We start from the raw sequence: 15,574 nt of genomic DNA, 5'->3' as shown, positions 1-15,574 counted from the left end.
AGCCGCCTTTCGGGTTTTAACCGAAAGGTCTTGTTTCTTCCTGGTTATTGTAGAGTAGAGTTTGCTTGTTCTACAGCAATTTGGAGAATGTATGTACGTAAACATGCATTTTTTTTGCAAATTCAGAGTAAGGGGAACCCAAATGTTCTGAATAGTACGTATACTAACTCTTTTGTCCTTTTTTGCTTATTATTACATGAAATATCTATCAAAGAAGGATAATCCAAATTGAGAAATGTACCACTTCCTGTCAGAGGCTGAAGGGAAATTAGGTTGATAATCTGCTAATTACAAAAAAGTAAGCTTTTTTTGTAACTTGTATATATATATATATATATATATATATATATATATATATATATATATATATATATATATATATATATATATATATAAAAAGAACAAAAAAAAACCAACAACACTGTATATCCTAAATGTCGGATCTATCAAGTAGATACAAGGTCACGGATGGAAATTTATAAAAAAAGCACTAAAAATGACCAACGACACGAACAATAAAAATTGCCAAATTTTCGGGGGAAAAATGCCCTGTCCCTTCCTCAGGACAAAGAAAAGAGTATCTTTTGTCTACTAGAAGGATGTGCATCATCTACAAAATTTTCAATAAGTAAACATTATTTCGGAATGTACTCCTCAAAGTTTTAACTCTTGGAATCTCAAAACTGCTTAATATTTAAGAGGATGTTTGGTGACTGAAACATTTAAAGTGTGCTGAATTATATACAATTATGGACTCCTTCGGTGGTGAATATGGTTTGTTATTTGCCAGAATATAATCCCTAGCCTCGGTAAATATTGACCTTTTATGAATAACAAACCATATTCACCATCGAAATAGTCCATAATTAATTTGTTATAGTCCAGGCCGGATTTAAAAAAAAAATATGTCATTGAAGGCTGCCTGATAATTCCATTTTCATTAATGAACTTCTGTCGTAGAAAACAAACAAATGTCCAGACTACAACCTTTATTTTCCTGTATTTACCATTCGCTGTGCGTAAGACATCGAAATGTTAGAAAAAAAACATGCAATAAACTAGCAAAACAATTTCTCCTGCTCATATATTCAGCTAGCTCCGACCATTGCTACATATGCACCGGATTTGAAGCTGTATTCACGTGCAGTGTCATTGTGACAAAACAATGAATACCTCAAACAACGTTAAAAATACACATGAAAAAAAATTAAGGCTAAATAATTACAATTTTATTTTTTTTCAATTTCTTATTCTTTACTTAAGGCATTTAACGACAAGTTTTATACTTAGTACAAATAAAAAAAAATTAAATTAAAAATGATAAGAACGAAATAAAATTTCAAATTTTATCTTCACTTTCTTGCTGTTTTTTGTCTGATAACCAATGTTCACATTAAAATAAAATAAGTCTGGTAGGCTGATTAGAAATACTACGTAATAGTTTTAAATAGTTTTAAATTATTTAATATACTCTATACTAAGAAGATTTTTAGGCTTGAATACCACTGCAAACGTCAAGACCAGTCTTTTGCATTAGTCAAGACCCCGTGTCGCAGTGGGTGCAGCATGAAAAAGATATTTACTGCTTACTGGCCCTGATTGCTGGGTATAGGTGTGAAAATTTGAACTATCAAACTGAAAGTCACAACATATGTGAACATTTCTCCAAATGGACGCCAAACAAACAAACAAAAAGTTGTTTAATTATTGTTAATCTTTTTTCAATTATTTTTAGAATATTTATGTTTAGAAACATATGGTCTATTTGTTAACTAAAAAGAACAAAGTTTTTCCCCAGTTCTAATTGGATTGGATGTTAGATAGTTGGAACCTTTGGTGCAATAATATTTTAACAGATCTTAAAAGTGTCGCAGTGGGTGCAGCATGAAAAAGATATTTACTGCTTACTGGCCCTGATTGCTGGGTATAGGTGTGAAAATTTGAACTATCAAACTGAAAGTCACAACATATGTGAACATTTCTCGAAATGGACGCCAAACAAACAAACAAACAAAAAGTTGTTTAATTATTGTTAATCTTTTTTCAATTATTTTTAGAATATTTATGTTTAGAAACATATGGTCTATTTGTTAACTAAAAGAACAAAGTTTTTTGCCCAGTTCTAATTGGATTGGATGTTAGATAGTTGGAACCTTTGGTGCAATAATATTTTTAACAGATCTTAAAATCAGGTAGGAAAACTCTATGATATAAACAGTGCGTTAATCTGGAGATATTTTTGGGAATTGATTTTTCCACGTTATCACACATAATATACACTTGCGTACCAGTGTGTGCATATGTACATGATTTGAGATAGTATCTAATTTTGGATAAGTGATTCACTTCACTGCGGACGATTCATTTATCCAGATGATTTTGTTCGAGACGGAGGAGTCCGGATTGACGAGGCGCCATTTTATTCATGTCTGTTCGTTAATTGGATTTATTGGATAAGGAACTACAGGTTTTCTCCCAAATCGTTAAGAGAGTACTGGGTAAAATCTAACCTTCTTTTTAAAATAAATTTAAGTCAAACTCCAAAATATTGTATTAAAACCAAATTTTTATTACTTTTATGCTAAAAGTAACGTAACATTTTGTGAGATTTTATATAGATAATACCTTGTAAACATTTGATCGAAAACTGCAGTCCAAGTCTTTTCCTCAAGAGCCATGATTTAAATAAATATAAATACACAACTATTAAATGTTACTTAAAATGACCTCCAATTATTAATATTAAATAATGACTATAATTACTATCTTAATATGACTAATAGTCATAATGATTAGTTGAGTTGTGGTCAGCGCTGTATGTCACGGCTGCTCCCGCTCCTGCATTTATTGTGTTTAACAATGATATACAGATTCTTATTTTTTCAAATTTTGTGTGGATCTTTACTGTGCTTTGGTGAGTACGACGGTCTACAAATATTTGTGGAAAATTTTGGATTTTATGACATGTCCTGTGAGTGTTGATCTGTACACGGTCAGATAGTGACTCGATAGTTTTACACTGTGACCAACAGACCATGAATCCATTCAATGCATCGTATCAGGATCTGTACACGGTAATTGATCAAGAAATACATTTTAGGAATAAAATCATAGGTATCCAGGCTTTTACTCAATTATTTGACTCTCACATCGCCGCAAGCGCGGCATACATTGGTAAGGCTGGTCGACGTGTAAAAGAAAAATCACTGTTTTAACCGGGGTAAAGGACGTTTTTTACACCTGTCAACAAAAATGTGTAAATCCTAAAAATCTAGTCAGTTTGGATGATGACAGAAATAAATTTATCACAAATATCCCAACAAAGGTATCATCAGTACGGAAATCTAAAGTTCATTCAAGGACTTTAGATACAGAAAATCTTATCAAAATGAAATTGGAACCGCGCAGCTCGCGTCAAGATACTGTGAACATAAAACTGTTAACTATGAATTGTAGATCTGTAAAGAATAAGACTCTTGCTATTTCTGATATGATAGTTTCAAACAAAATTGACATAATGGCTATCACTGAAACTTGGTTGGGTAGTGATATTGATAATGTGGTTTTGCAAGAGCTAGTACCAGAGGGATACAAATGCATTCACATACCTAGATCAAATCGAAAAGGAGGGGGATTGCAATGATTTTTAGCAATAACATTAAGGTAGAACAAATTAAGTCAGACATGGAATTTTCATACTTTGAACATCTTGATTGTATCATTTCTTCTCGTGCAACAAATTCTCGCATCTGCATTGTTTACCGCCCACCTATATCAAAAACAAACAATCTGAAAATGCAAGATTTTTTCGAGGAATGGTCCCTATATTTGAATCAGCATGTCATCGCACCGGAGGAACTGTTCATGACAGGTGATGTCAATTTGCATCTCGAAAAATCTGACGATCCGACTTCCAGACAATTCCATGCGATGCTCCAAGAGTATATGGTCTTGTGCGACACATATCCGCTCCAACTCATAAGCATGGGCATACATTGGACTTCGTTATTACACGTGAAAATAGTCATATTTTGACGAATCCCCCCATTGTTGACGACCATTTTCTTTCAGATTTGCGGGGCTTATCTACTGTAGATCATAAAGGAATATATTCATCGCTGTGTCTGTCTAAACCACCTAAAATGCGGAAATCTGTATCGTTTAGGAAACTCAAAAACATTGCTATTCATAAATTCAGAGAAGATGTCATAACTTCATTATCGAAGTATCATCGTGATTTATCACCTGATGAACTCGCACAACGATATCACACAGATATGAGGGCTCTAATTGAGCAACATGCTCCATTACAAACAAAAACCATTGTTGTGAGACCAAATACAGAGTGGCTCTCTGAAGAACTTCGCGATTCAAAGCGAGAAAAACGCAAAGCTGAACGCGTATGGAGACGTACTGAGTTGACTGTTCACCGTGAAATTTTTCGAGAAAAATGTATTGAACACTCAAAATTGTTGTTTCTAAGCAAGCAGTCGTATTATTCGAACAAAATCATTCAATGTGGGTCGGATAGTAAGAGTTTATATTCCATTACAAATAAACGCATGGGAAATACGAATGACACACCTCTTCCGGAATGTATTAGTGACAATATCTTATCAAATAAATTCAGCAAATATTTTGTGTCTAAGATTCAGAACATCAGATCATTTTTGTTGTCATCAAATTCCGTGAATGATCATCATGCCGATGCACTGTCGTCTGATGTGCCGTTTACGGGTGTACCATTGACTTCATTTGATCCGACGTCTGGTGATGAGATCAGAAAACTCCTTTTGTCTATGCCACCAAAATCATGCGCACTAGATGCGGTGCCAACATCGATAGTCCGAAACTGCGCTGAACAATTCTTACCTTTCATCACTGAATTGGTGAATAAATCATTAAGTCTATCTGTCATGCCGAAGGATTTCAAACAGGCTATTATTAAGCCATTATTGAATAAACATAACCTAGACACGAACGAATTAAAAAACTATAGACCTGTTTCAAATTTATCATTCCTTTCAAAGGTTATTGAGAAAGTCGTTGGAAATCGCCTAACATCACCTAGACTCAAACCATTTGCACGATTCTCTACAATCTGCATATCGTTCGTATCACTCAACCGAAACTGCACTGTTGCGTGTTCACAACGACATCGCTACCTCCTTAGACAACAATTCCTATACTGTACTTGTCATGCTCGATCTGTCGGCCGCGTTCGATGTTATAGACCACCAGATTCTTTTCCATCGTCTTGAATACTCATACGGGATATCCGGCTCTGTGCTGTCATGGATAAAATCCTATTTAACTGACAGGAGTCAGAGAGTTTCGATAGGTTCAACCTTATCAAATGCGGAATCGCTTGGAATCGGTGTGCCTCAGGGCTTGGTTCTTGGACCCCGGTTGAACTGTTTGTTTTCGAAACCTATAGGAAATATATGCAAGCGTCATCAAATGCGGTATCACTGCTATGCAGATGATACCCAAATATATCTCGTTATTGAGCCAAACGAAGACTTGAATAATGTGGCTTGTTCTCTCAGTGCTTGTCTCGTCGAAATAAAATTATGGATGTGCACTAATCTTTTAAAGTTAAATCATGAAAAGACTGAATTGATGTTCTTTTGTCCAAAACATATGGAACGCCGTCACTGCCTTATAGCAGAACACTACTATTGCATTGTGTCAACCTTCCATTACATTATGTCAACTCTTTATGACATTAACCTACACTACTATTGCATTGTGTCAACCTTCCATTACATTATGTCAGCTCTTAATGACATTAACCTACACTACCATTGCATTGTGTTAACTTTCCTTTACATCATGTCAACTCTTTATGACATTAACCCACACTACTATTACGTTGTGTTAACTTTCCTTTACATTATGTCAACTCTTTATGACATTTACACATACTAAAATTATATTTCGTCAACTTGCATTTCGTTATGTTTACTTTTCATGACAACTTAGTTTTTACTAACTGATGTGAAAAGCTCATATCATACTGTGCGCACTCTTCTACATTATGTCGATTCACTATTACGTTATGCGAACACGGGTATCCTCGGCCTTTATATGAACATAACGTATTTTCCGCGTTCCGCGAGCACTGACAATGGCGGGAGAGAAAACTGTCGTAGAAGAGATTCTCAGCGATTTGGGAATGACATCTTTAACACTGCGACTGTGAATTAAAGTCACGTCGAAATTCAATGGTGATTACTTTAATCTGATTATTAAATAAATCGTGCAACAATTTTTTTAAAGTCTTAAACTTTGTAAGACATTGCATTAGCTTCACATTAAGTTTAGATGAATTAAGTTGAAAACTTTTTTTCTGTAAAACTATAAAGCCTGAAAGCTTCTCCGCTTTTCGCCCTTGATCTCCAACCATATACCGCCCCCTTCCTTGTTCAAGATTCCCATATCCACCACTGATATGTGCCCATGCATGCTTACTAAGCCTATTCAATTGATTTAGATGAGCGACTGGTAGATTTTTGTAATAGAATTGTGGCCCTGGAATGGTTAAAAAATTTACTGATTCCAGTGACGTAGCATCTTTTTTTGAAAGAGGGGGTCAGCCAGAAAAAAATATTTACCCGAAAAAAACTTGACAAGCCAAGAAAAAAATTGTCAAAACCAGTTAATCCTATTTCATGGGATCGGTCCAACTTCGATCAGTCCTATTTTTTCCAGATATACTGCATTACCCTTAGTGGACAATACTTCAGCAAAAAGTAGGGAATGTGGGCTGTACAGTTTCAATGAACATTACATTTTCTATAGTAAAGTTATGTCTGGGAAAGGAGGGGGGTTGATATTATGTGCCTGTAATTCGTCCAAATCAATCAGCCCCTCCCCTTCTTACCAGTCATTAAAACACGGTCGTCATAACTCATTATATACTAGATATACAGCTTTGAGATAATGTAAATGTATTTCAACATCAGGTAATGAACTTTGGGAATCAACATGATAAAGAGTTAATTTTGACATACTGTAATAAAGTGTTGATATAATATAAAGATATGTTTACATTATGTTATACACTTTTTACACCACCTAATAAATCACTGACATAAAGGTAAGCTGTGTTCACCTCACATCATGATGCCCTCGCCGTAAAATAAAGATAAATCCATATCACATAATAATGCTTTGATATAATAGAAATATACACTCTCAAAAAGGAATGGGCTTTTGATTTCATGTAATAATAAGTTTAATTATAAAACACAATGTACTTGACGTAATACAATTTTTACCTCACATATTAAAGAAATGAAATGATGTAAAGAAACATTCATTTCACGTAATAAAGTTTTAACACAATATAAACACATTATCACTTCACATAATGAATTTTTTACTTCAAGTTATAAAGTGCTGACATAATGAAAGAATGTATTTATTTCATGTAATGCAGCATTGACATGATGTTAAGATATATTTACATCATCTCATAAAAAATGGACATAACGTAAAGATATGTTCACATCACGTAAATGATAAATTGGTATAATAAATGCATAGTTGTATGCTATAAGGCAGTGATGGCGTTCCATAAAAACATAAAATTAAGGACCTTTCTACATTCAATCTTGTTTTTGGAGAAAGCTCAATTAGTGATTCTCCTTTTGTTAAGAACACTGGAGCCTTTTTCGACCAGACTTTAATTATGGAGAAAAACTGCAGTTCAATATTTAGAACATGCTTCAATAATATCCGGAAAATCGGTCGCATCCGTCCGTACATCACAGACGACGCATGTGAAACTTTGATAAATTCACTTGTGACGTCCCGACTCGATTATGCAAACTCATTGATGTATGGTATAAATAATAAACTGCAAAAAGTTCAAAATACTGCTGCGCGGCTGATTACTCGTACCAGGAAATCTGATCACTTGACCCCAATCTTGAAAGATCTCCACTGGCTCCCTGTCCAATACAGGAGTCAATATAAAATACTTCTATTTGTATACAATGCATTGAACAATCGTGCTCCAAATTATTTGTCCGAGCTTCTCAAAATATACTCTCCTTCCAGGTCCTTACGTTCACAGTGTTCTTTTCTTTTGGATGTTCCTAAAGTTAGAACTGTTACGTACGGCAGTCGTCGATTTGACTACGTCACCGTCTCACTATGGAACTCTCTTCCTCTGTGTCTTAAAAAATCCAAATCTGTTTCCGCTTTTAAAAAAGGTCTTAAAACTCACCTCTTTGAACGAGCTTACGAGGGAATGTAAACATTGTTTTTATAGTGATATACCTAATGTAAAAAGACACTGAACTGATCTTAAAGTCTTTAAGGTTTTTTATTTTGTGCTCTACTGATCAATTACAGGTTACTTTAATATTTATTTTTTTCTTTTTTAATGTTTCATTAGTTGTAAATTTATCAAAGTGACTCCCACGCAACTTAATATTTTATGGTCTTTTAGTACACATAAAGTCTTTTAGATATCCTATTTTTATGCACAAATATGTATTATGTATTTTTTTAAAAGTAATTTGTTTGCCATTTTGCATGTTTATATGTATACTTTAATGTGAAGCGCACTACAAGTGTCCATCTTTATAATGCGCTATAGAAATTATTGTATTGTATTGTAATAATAGGCTCTCCTCTAGCAGAAAAAAGATTTTTATATAACATTCCTACATATTAAAAGAATAATATCATAAATAAATTTTAGAAAATACATAAATCCATAAATCGATAAAAGATATAAAAAGTATGAAAAAATTAAAGCACTGAAGATAATGATGAGATGGACAATGTTCGTTTTGAAGTCAATATTAATAATTGTTATTTCTAAAAAAAAAAAAAAAAAAAAAAAAACCACTAACAATATATTTGCCAAGGCAATTTAAAAATATAAAGAAAAACAATTTAGAATTTTAAAATACCAAATGAACCCATTTGAACAAATCCTTTTTTAAAAATTGAAAACATATATAAGTGACCTGTTCTTGTAAAAGAGAAAACACATGTTTATATTCTTTAATGACTCTATAATAACTGAAAATAATATATGATGCATAACTTTACATATAAATGCTATATAAATATATAACAAACATTAAACCGATTTCTGATATAAACGTAAATATTTATGTTTATCTTAAAAATTATTCATTAAGTTCGGGACACTTAGTTTTGAAGAATTTATATTCTGAAAACTTTAATACCCGTCTACTATTTCAGATCTTAACGAAAGTACAATTATCAATTTCATACATAATTTACAGAATGGATCACTCTACCCGCCTATCAGAGATCCTCTATGTACGTCTGAGTCGTAGGATAGGGACACCAAGTAAAGTGACCATCAGAAGGGACGTGTGGGACGTGAAGAACATGGTACATCAATTTGCATGTGCCCATTATCTCTGTTCAGGAAGACACAGCCATTTTGCAGTAAGAAATATGCTAAGTGGAAGTCATAGAGAGGGATTCAGGTTTGATTCATCTGACCTGGATTACATGGCATGGTCTAGTTGTCATAAACTAATAAACGACATTTCTCAGTTCAGAGATTATAATCCATCACGTGATCATACTATCATATTCATGGAAGACACAGATACATCTCCAGGTTTTGTTAGACTACAGCTCTTAACATCCCATCGCAGCAAAGCCATCAGATCGTCACTCATTACATTCAAAAGTAGAATTTATATATCAAGTTTGATATGGAGACAAGAACAGTTTCAACATGAATCTATTAAAATAGGTAGCCAAAATGTTACTGCTCATGGTCCCTGTGCGAGTGGTTATCTTGGAGCTTTTGAATTTGATCAAACATTTTGTTTCAGCTGCAAATATTGGCCAAGTTGTACAAAAAACTGGATAAAAAGATGTCGTTGGCACAAATGGCCTCCTGCAACTGTGCTTCAAGATATTTTAAACAATGGTTATCATTGTGTACCTATTGGAAGTAAAAGTACTTCCAGTAGAAATGATCTAGAGTGGAGGTTGTCATTTTCGCTAGCCGAACAAAAACTGAATCATACCCAATTTTTATGTTATGGACTCCTCAAAATATTTCTCAAAGAAGAGATCAATAGAAACGTAGAGGAACTGTTACTGTGTTCTTACTTCATGAAGACTACAATGTTCTGGTTAATACAAATTGGACATTTGAGTTGGCATCCTAACAATCTACTGGAATGCTTTTGGATGTGTTTTAAGTATCTCATTTTCTGTGTGTATCGTGGCAAATTTGCCAATTTTTTTATTCCTCAGAACAATATGTTTGTGAACAAAATTGTTGGTGCTGCACGTTAATCTCTTCTAGAACAACTTGATCAGTATTTCAGACTAGGCGTATCCTGTGTACTCCTTAGTCCACACTAAGATCTCTCCTTGAGCCAGCCCTGAACGATCTGTCATTAGTGATCCCCTCATCCAGAGGACATTGTTACGACATTGGATGTAATGATTATTGTTTTTCATATGAAGTATATTATGCATATTTTTCTTTGAATTCTTTGAACAATTGTTTTATTTTTCTAAGGACTTTAGAGTACTTAATATTACATTCATCACTGACACCATACCAATTGTTAACCCTACAAATCTGGACAGCTGATTCTCTTGCTCATGTAGCCTTCGAGATTATAAACAATACTTCATATTTCAACCATAAACAATTGTACTGTTTGGACAGAATGATTTGCAATATCTTGAAAATGTCATCGCAGATTGGAACCATCTCCCACTCAGTGTATTTAACTATCCATTACTATAGGACCGGAAGATACAATGAGGCACTTTGTGTTACTAACCGGACTAAACAAAGACTATCAAAGCCCTATGTTATGCATGATGGTATTAAATATCATGGAGGTAGATATATGTATAGGGAATATTTAAGTGGTCTGTCTTTGTCTAGGAGAATTAAAAGTGCTTGGGCGGTGACAATCAGATTTCATTCTAATAGATACCTTATTGAAGAATTAACATTAAAACTTTTCGATCCAGAGCTAAACACTGCTAAATATACGCGAGTTTTTTATTCCACCAACTGTTTTAGTAGGAATGTTGACTGTTTTATCCCACTATAGACTAGGTAATACAACTCAGTATAAACAGTCACTTACAGATCTACACACACTGCTGCTCTACGATGATGGATCATACGTGGCCTTACAAAGTCGAGATATATCCTGACAGATACTAGGAATCTGTCAGCAAGTTGTGGGGCACTTACACGGGGCTTTACAGTCTTATCGAGAGTCGCTTAGACAGGAACCATTTCATGAATTGAAGGAAGCTACAAAACTTAGAATAGATTTAATACATAATCAAATGTGTGAAATTCCACTTTATTAAAGAAAAAATATGAAACCATGTTATTTTTGCAAGATGTCACAAAAGGCATCCTCAGTCTAGACAGAAAAAAACCATGTGCGATATATTTTTCAGAATGCCCTTTAAACATACCAATAAGCAAGAAACAACTTGTTATATGCTTTGTTGGTCTAGTACACATGTACCCGTTTTTCTACTTTGATGATATGTATACAAATGTACGCTTCGTTGTAACATTTCATCTGTTCGAACAACTACTTAAAAGATTTTAATACCTTTTCATACCAGCCTATTCTTCTTTCTGCAAAGGTGTTATGTAATCCCATTTTTTTTATTTCAGGTATGTAAAATTGTGAAATAATCTAATGATGTCTTATGTTCGGCCTAATTGAGAGGTCTATATGTTGTGCTTCAATTTAAAATAAAGCACACAATTATTTAATATGTTGTAAAATTTAGACATGTCTCAGGCTTCCCCTGCCAACCGTTTACATCCACCCAGTGCTCCTTGTCATGATCTCAACGTTATATCCAAATATTAGCAAACATTTAAAACCAAATGTTCAGTCAATTATCAGGTTCAATTTATTATTTCTGAGACAAAGGGGCTATTTTTGTTGTCATTCTAATTTTCAGGCTAATCAAACATTTGCAATTATCAAATTTAAATTATTCGTTATCTCCTAATATTTATTATAAAAGAGAACAGATTCTTTTTAAAACCAGGACAATAATTATGAATACCTTGTATCAATTATCAATTATGACACTTCTTTCTGTAGATGAAGAATGGAGATTTTGGAGAACCGAATGGTTTTGATGACGTGGATGGTTTAATTCCTCTTGTAAAGGCCAGAAGATGCATTAATCTGGTATGTAAATATACATTACTCGCCTCATTCTTTTGAAATTTTGTAAAATGATTTCTTCATGTAGGAAAATTTTACAGTAAATGAAACAAAAATCAGGAAATGAAATGCAAATTTGCAAACTTATTTGAGCATTATCCATCGCACACTTTGAAACTCTTAATAAGGGGAAAGGTAACTTGTCAATGATTAAACATTTGATTTTAATTATGAAAATGTATATACTGTACGGTCATATAAACACTCTGGTGAGAAATTTGAATTCATCACTTCCTTAAAAATTACCCCAATAAATTACATTCTCTTACTATATCGACGATGACTTTGGGTGTACAAGATACTTAAAACGGCATTTGTAAAACATGGTTCATATGCTGATTTTTTAAATCATACTTGCAAAAAGACTGTATCGGTTTATAAACAATTAATTATATGTGTAGAAGATTTTATTTTGTTTGTAAAACTGCGTATTCGGCATTGTATACTTACAAGAGGAAATAATGTATATACAAGAACATTATTTCCACTCTGAATTGTCCACGGATTTTCCCGGTTGCGCGATGATGACGAGGGCGTGAACAGTGGACACGGGGTGTTTACTCCTCCATGGCACGGATTCCATTCTTATTCTTTAAGAGGTCCGCCTTTGCCTTGCTACCTAATTGTATTGTTTTAATAGCTTATTGAGCTTGATAATTTTTCGTCATCTCTATAGTAAAGTGATGGATTGATTGAATGAATGTATGTATGTAATTTTACGTCGCATTCGAGGTTTTTCCACTCATATAAGGTCATCATAAACCGATGTTGAGCTATACTCGGCACTCCAGGTAGTCCAATTCAAAAGACCCCAAAGCTTCCCAAAATGTGCCTAGCGCTTGACGAAAGACTATTTCATATCGGCTTGTGTCACTCTCGTCTTGGGTTTGAATCTACAACATTCTGATCACAGAGCAAGGGTTTTACGTAGTAAGCTACCGTGATACCGGTATACTAATAGCTGGTAAGAAAAAAGTAACGTGTATATATCTCAAATGTGTTTCCATTTCACTACAGAACACAGAAAACTATCTACCATCAACTGATGTCACAGACGATCTTCCATCAACAGGCGTGATAGACAATCCTTCATCAAGTGACGTCACAGACGGTCCGAATACCCAAAACGACATTGGTATAGAGAGAGAAGTGATAAGATGTCTTCAGCGAATTAACACTCGAACAAGTTCTGAGGTAAAATAGCAACGACGCCAATTATAATGACCTATAAAAAATATACATATACTTAATGAATTAAAGTGTGGAGGAAAAAGAAGCAATTGTAAATAACTGCTCCTTTAAATAAACAAATCAATAAATATTGGATACTTATAAAGTGAGGTATGAGTTACCGCAGGTGCTGAAATGCTAGAACAAAAAAAAACATCCCTCACTGCTCAAATGTCTTAAGTACTGAGTGCAGGTCCAAATGCGCAGCATTCTCCGACAAGTGGTGGCGTCAAATATAAAAAAGAAAGAAGCAAACAAATGCATTCTTAAAGCATTTAATTAATTTAGAATAATAATGACTGAATTACTTGAAAGTTGGAAAGTTGAAACTTCTTCAAACGTAAAATGCCAATATTTGTAATCACGGGTACTTGATATTTTAAACCTTTCTCTCCATTGTAAAAAAAAACATCCAAATACTATATATGAATGAAAGTATTAAAACAAAACGTCAAGCGCCCGTGTTTAAACCTATTTAACATTTAAAAATAATTTAAAGATTCATAGAGACCTTTTTAAATTTCATTGAAAGAAAGTCAGTGAATCCTTTCATTTGAACTTTTTCAGCTTGACGAGACAATTCTGGTATCTGAAATCTTTGTGAGGCACCAACGGGAGGATACTGATAAAGGGGATCCCTTAGGGGGGTTCCTTTGTTCAATTTCCAGGAAAGATGAAACGAACTTCCATGCATTCTGTACCCTAGATGAGAATGGCATTCTTGCGAAATATCTTCATGTGAAGTAAGTTTTTGTTGAAATGTTGGTTGATCAGCTCCCATAATTTACTGCAAAATATGCTGCAAACAGAACTTAAAATCGATCGAAAAAAGACGACCCACGAAACCAAAGCTTTATTTGATCTACATCTGTGTCAAAATATAATGCATTCTATCAAGTGTTCTTTGTTAAACCCTTTCATGTAATTTACGATTTATATTCAGTAAATGACAAACACGTTTATACAGTAATGTACAAATGTATCTATATTGTTTACTTTACTGATTAACTATTCATTTTTATAGAGAGAAAGACATTCTTGTAAGTTTAAATTCAGCACAGCTTCTGGAATCGTCATCTCTTTACCATGAGGATGTTATGGAACTTTTTAAAACTTTGCCTATAGGAGAATTAATCACTATGGTATTTTATTTGCTTTTGATTCAATCGAAATTAGAACTAAATGAGCCATTACTTTATTTCTCCTTTCAACAAATTCTTTAGAGATTAAAATAAATTTAAGTGAAAATACAGTTATTTTAAAGGTATGCATGAAGTTTAGCACTAGTCATATATTTGATTAAATTACTATTTAGGCTCAGTGATGAAGTTCCCAATATATTTACAAAAATATATCTTAAGGCAGAGGTTCAATAGAACAAGTTAAATAATCAGAAAACTTAGAATTAAGTTCTTTATTTCCCTCAGGTATTTTATAACAGGAAAACAAAGCTTTTTTCAACAGTTGAATTTGAACTGAAAGGAATCAGACAAGGTGAGAATTAAACACACATACAAATGCATGTAGATGTAATTTTAATTTAGCTTTATTCCAATGCAATTTTAAGAAAAATTGAATGAAAGAAATTCTTTTAAACATTTAATTTATGTATTTGCAGAGCTCAAAGTAAACTAATGCATTTGCTTATTGTAATTATGAATTTGATGATACACAATTGAAAATATATTTTTATTTCAGGGGAAGCAAATGAAGATGGTAAGTAAGATATGACAGCGATTAGGTTGAAATAGAAATGACTAACAAAATAACTATACCTGTTTTCACTAAACATATGGATATATAACGAACAGTATTCAAGATCAAAAGTCCAAAACAATACAAAATAGGAGCAGAGCAAACACGGACCTACAAAGCACCAGAGGTGGGATCAGATACCAAGGAGGAGTGAGCATCCCCTACCGACTGGTCACACCATATTCTTTCACTTATTTCGTTTACTTGTCCAACTTCAGAATTTTTCACTCATATGGGAACGCCACCACTTGATGCTGGGGTGGTATTTCGTCACTCAGGGCCATAGAGCAATGAGGGATCTTTATGGTGTCCACATCTTATGTAATGAAACATATGGAGATAAC

At 33.6% G+C, this 15,574-nt stretch overlaps 1 protein-coding gene across 1 annotated transcript; it reads left to right on the top strand.

Moving 5' to 3' along the window:
* The first annotated feature begins 12,073 nt into the window (after nucleotides 1-12,073).
* LOC134259591 (uncharacterized) lies at nucleotides 12,074-15,312 on the top strand. Its single transcript, XM_062742197.1, has 6 exons — nucleotides 12,074-12,209; nucleotides 13,263-13,439; nucleotides 14,043-14,218; nucleotides 14,500-14,617; nucleotides 14,903-14,969; nucleotides 15,174-15,312. The coding sequence occupies exons 1-6, from the start codon at nucleotides 12,120-12,122 to the stop codon at nucleotides 15,197-15,199; spliced, it is 654 nt and encodes a 217-aa protein (XP_062598181.1). The 5' UTR covers nucleotides 12,074-12,119; the 3' UTR covers nucleotides 15,200-15,312.
* Nucleotides 15,313-15,574: the final 262 nt, after the last annotated feature.

This window comes from Saccostrea cucullata, unplaced genomic scaffold (genome assembly GCF_032062105.1).
Source record: "Saccostrea cucullata isolate Sc308-1 unplaced genomic scaffold, CSIRO_AGI_Scuc_v1 ctg11007, whole genome shotgun sequence".
In the NCBI taxonomy this organism is placed as follows: Eukaryota; Metazoa; Mollusca; class Bivalvia; order Ostreida; family Ostreidae; genus Saccostrea; species Saccostrea cuccullata.
Note: the sequence above shows the minus strand (reverse complement) of the source record. Positions and strands in the feature narration are given on the sequence as shown.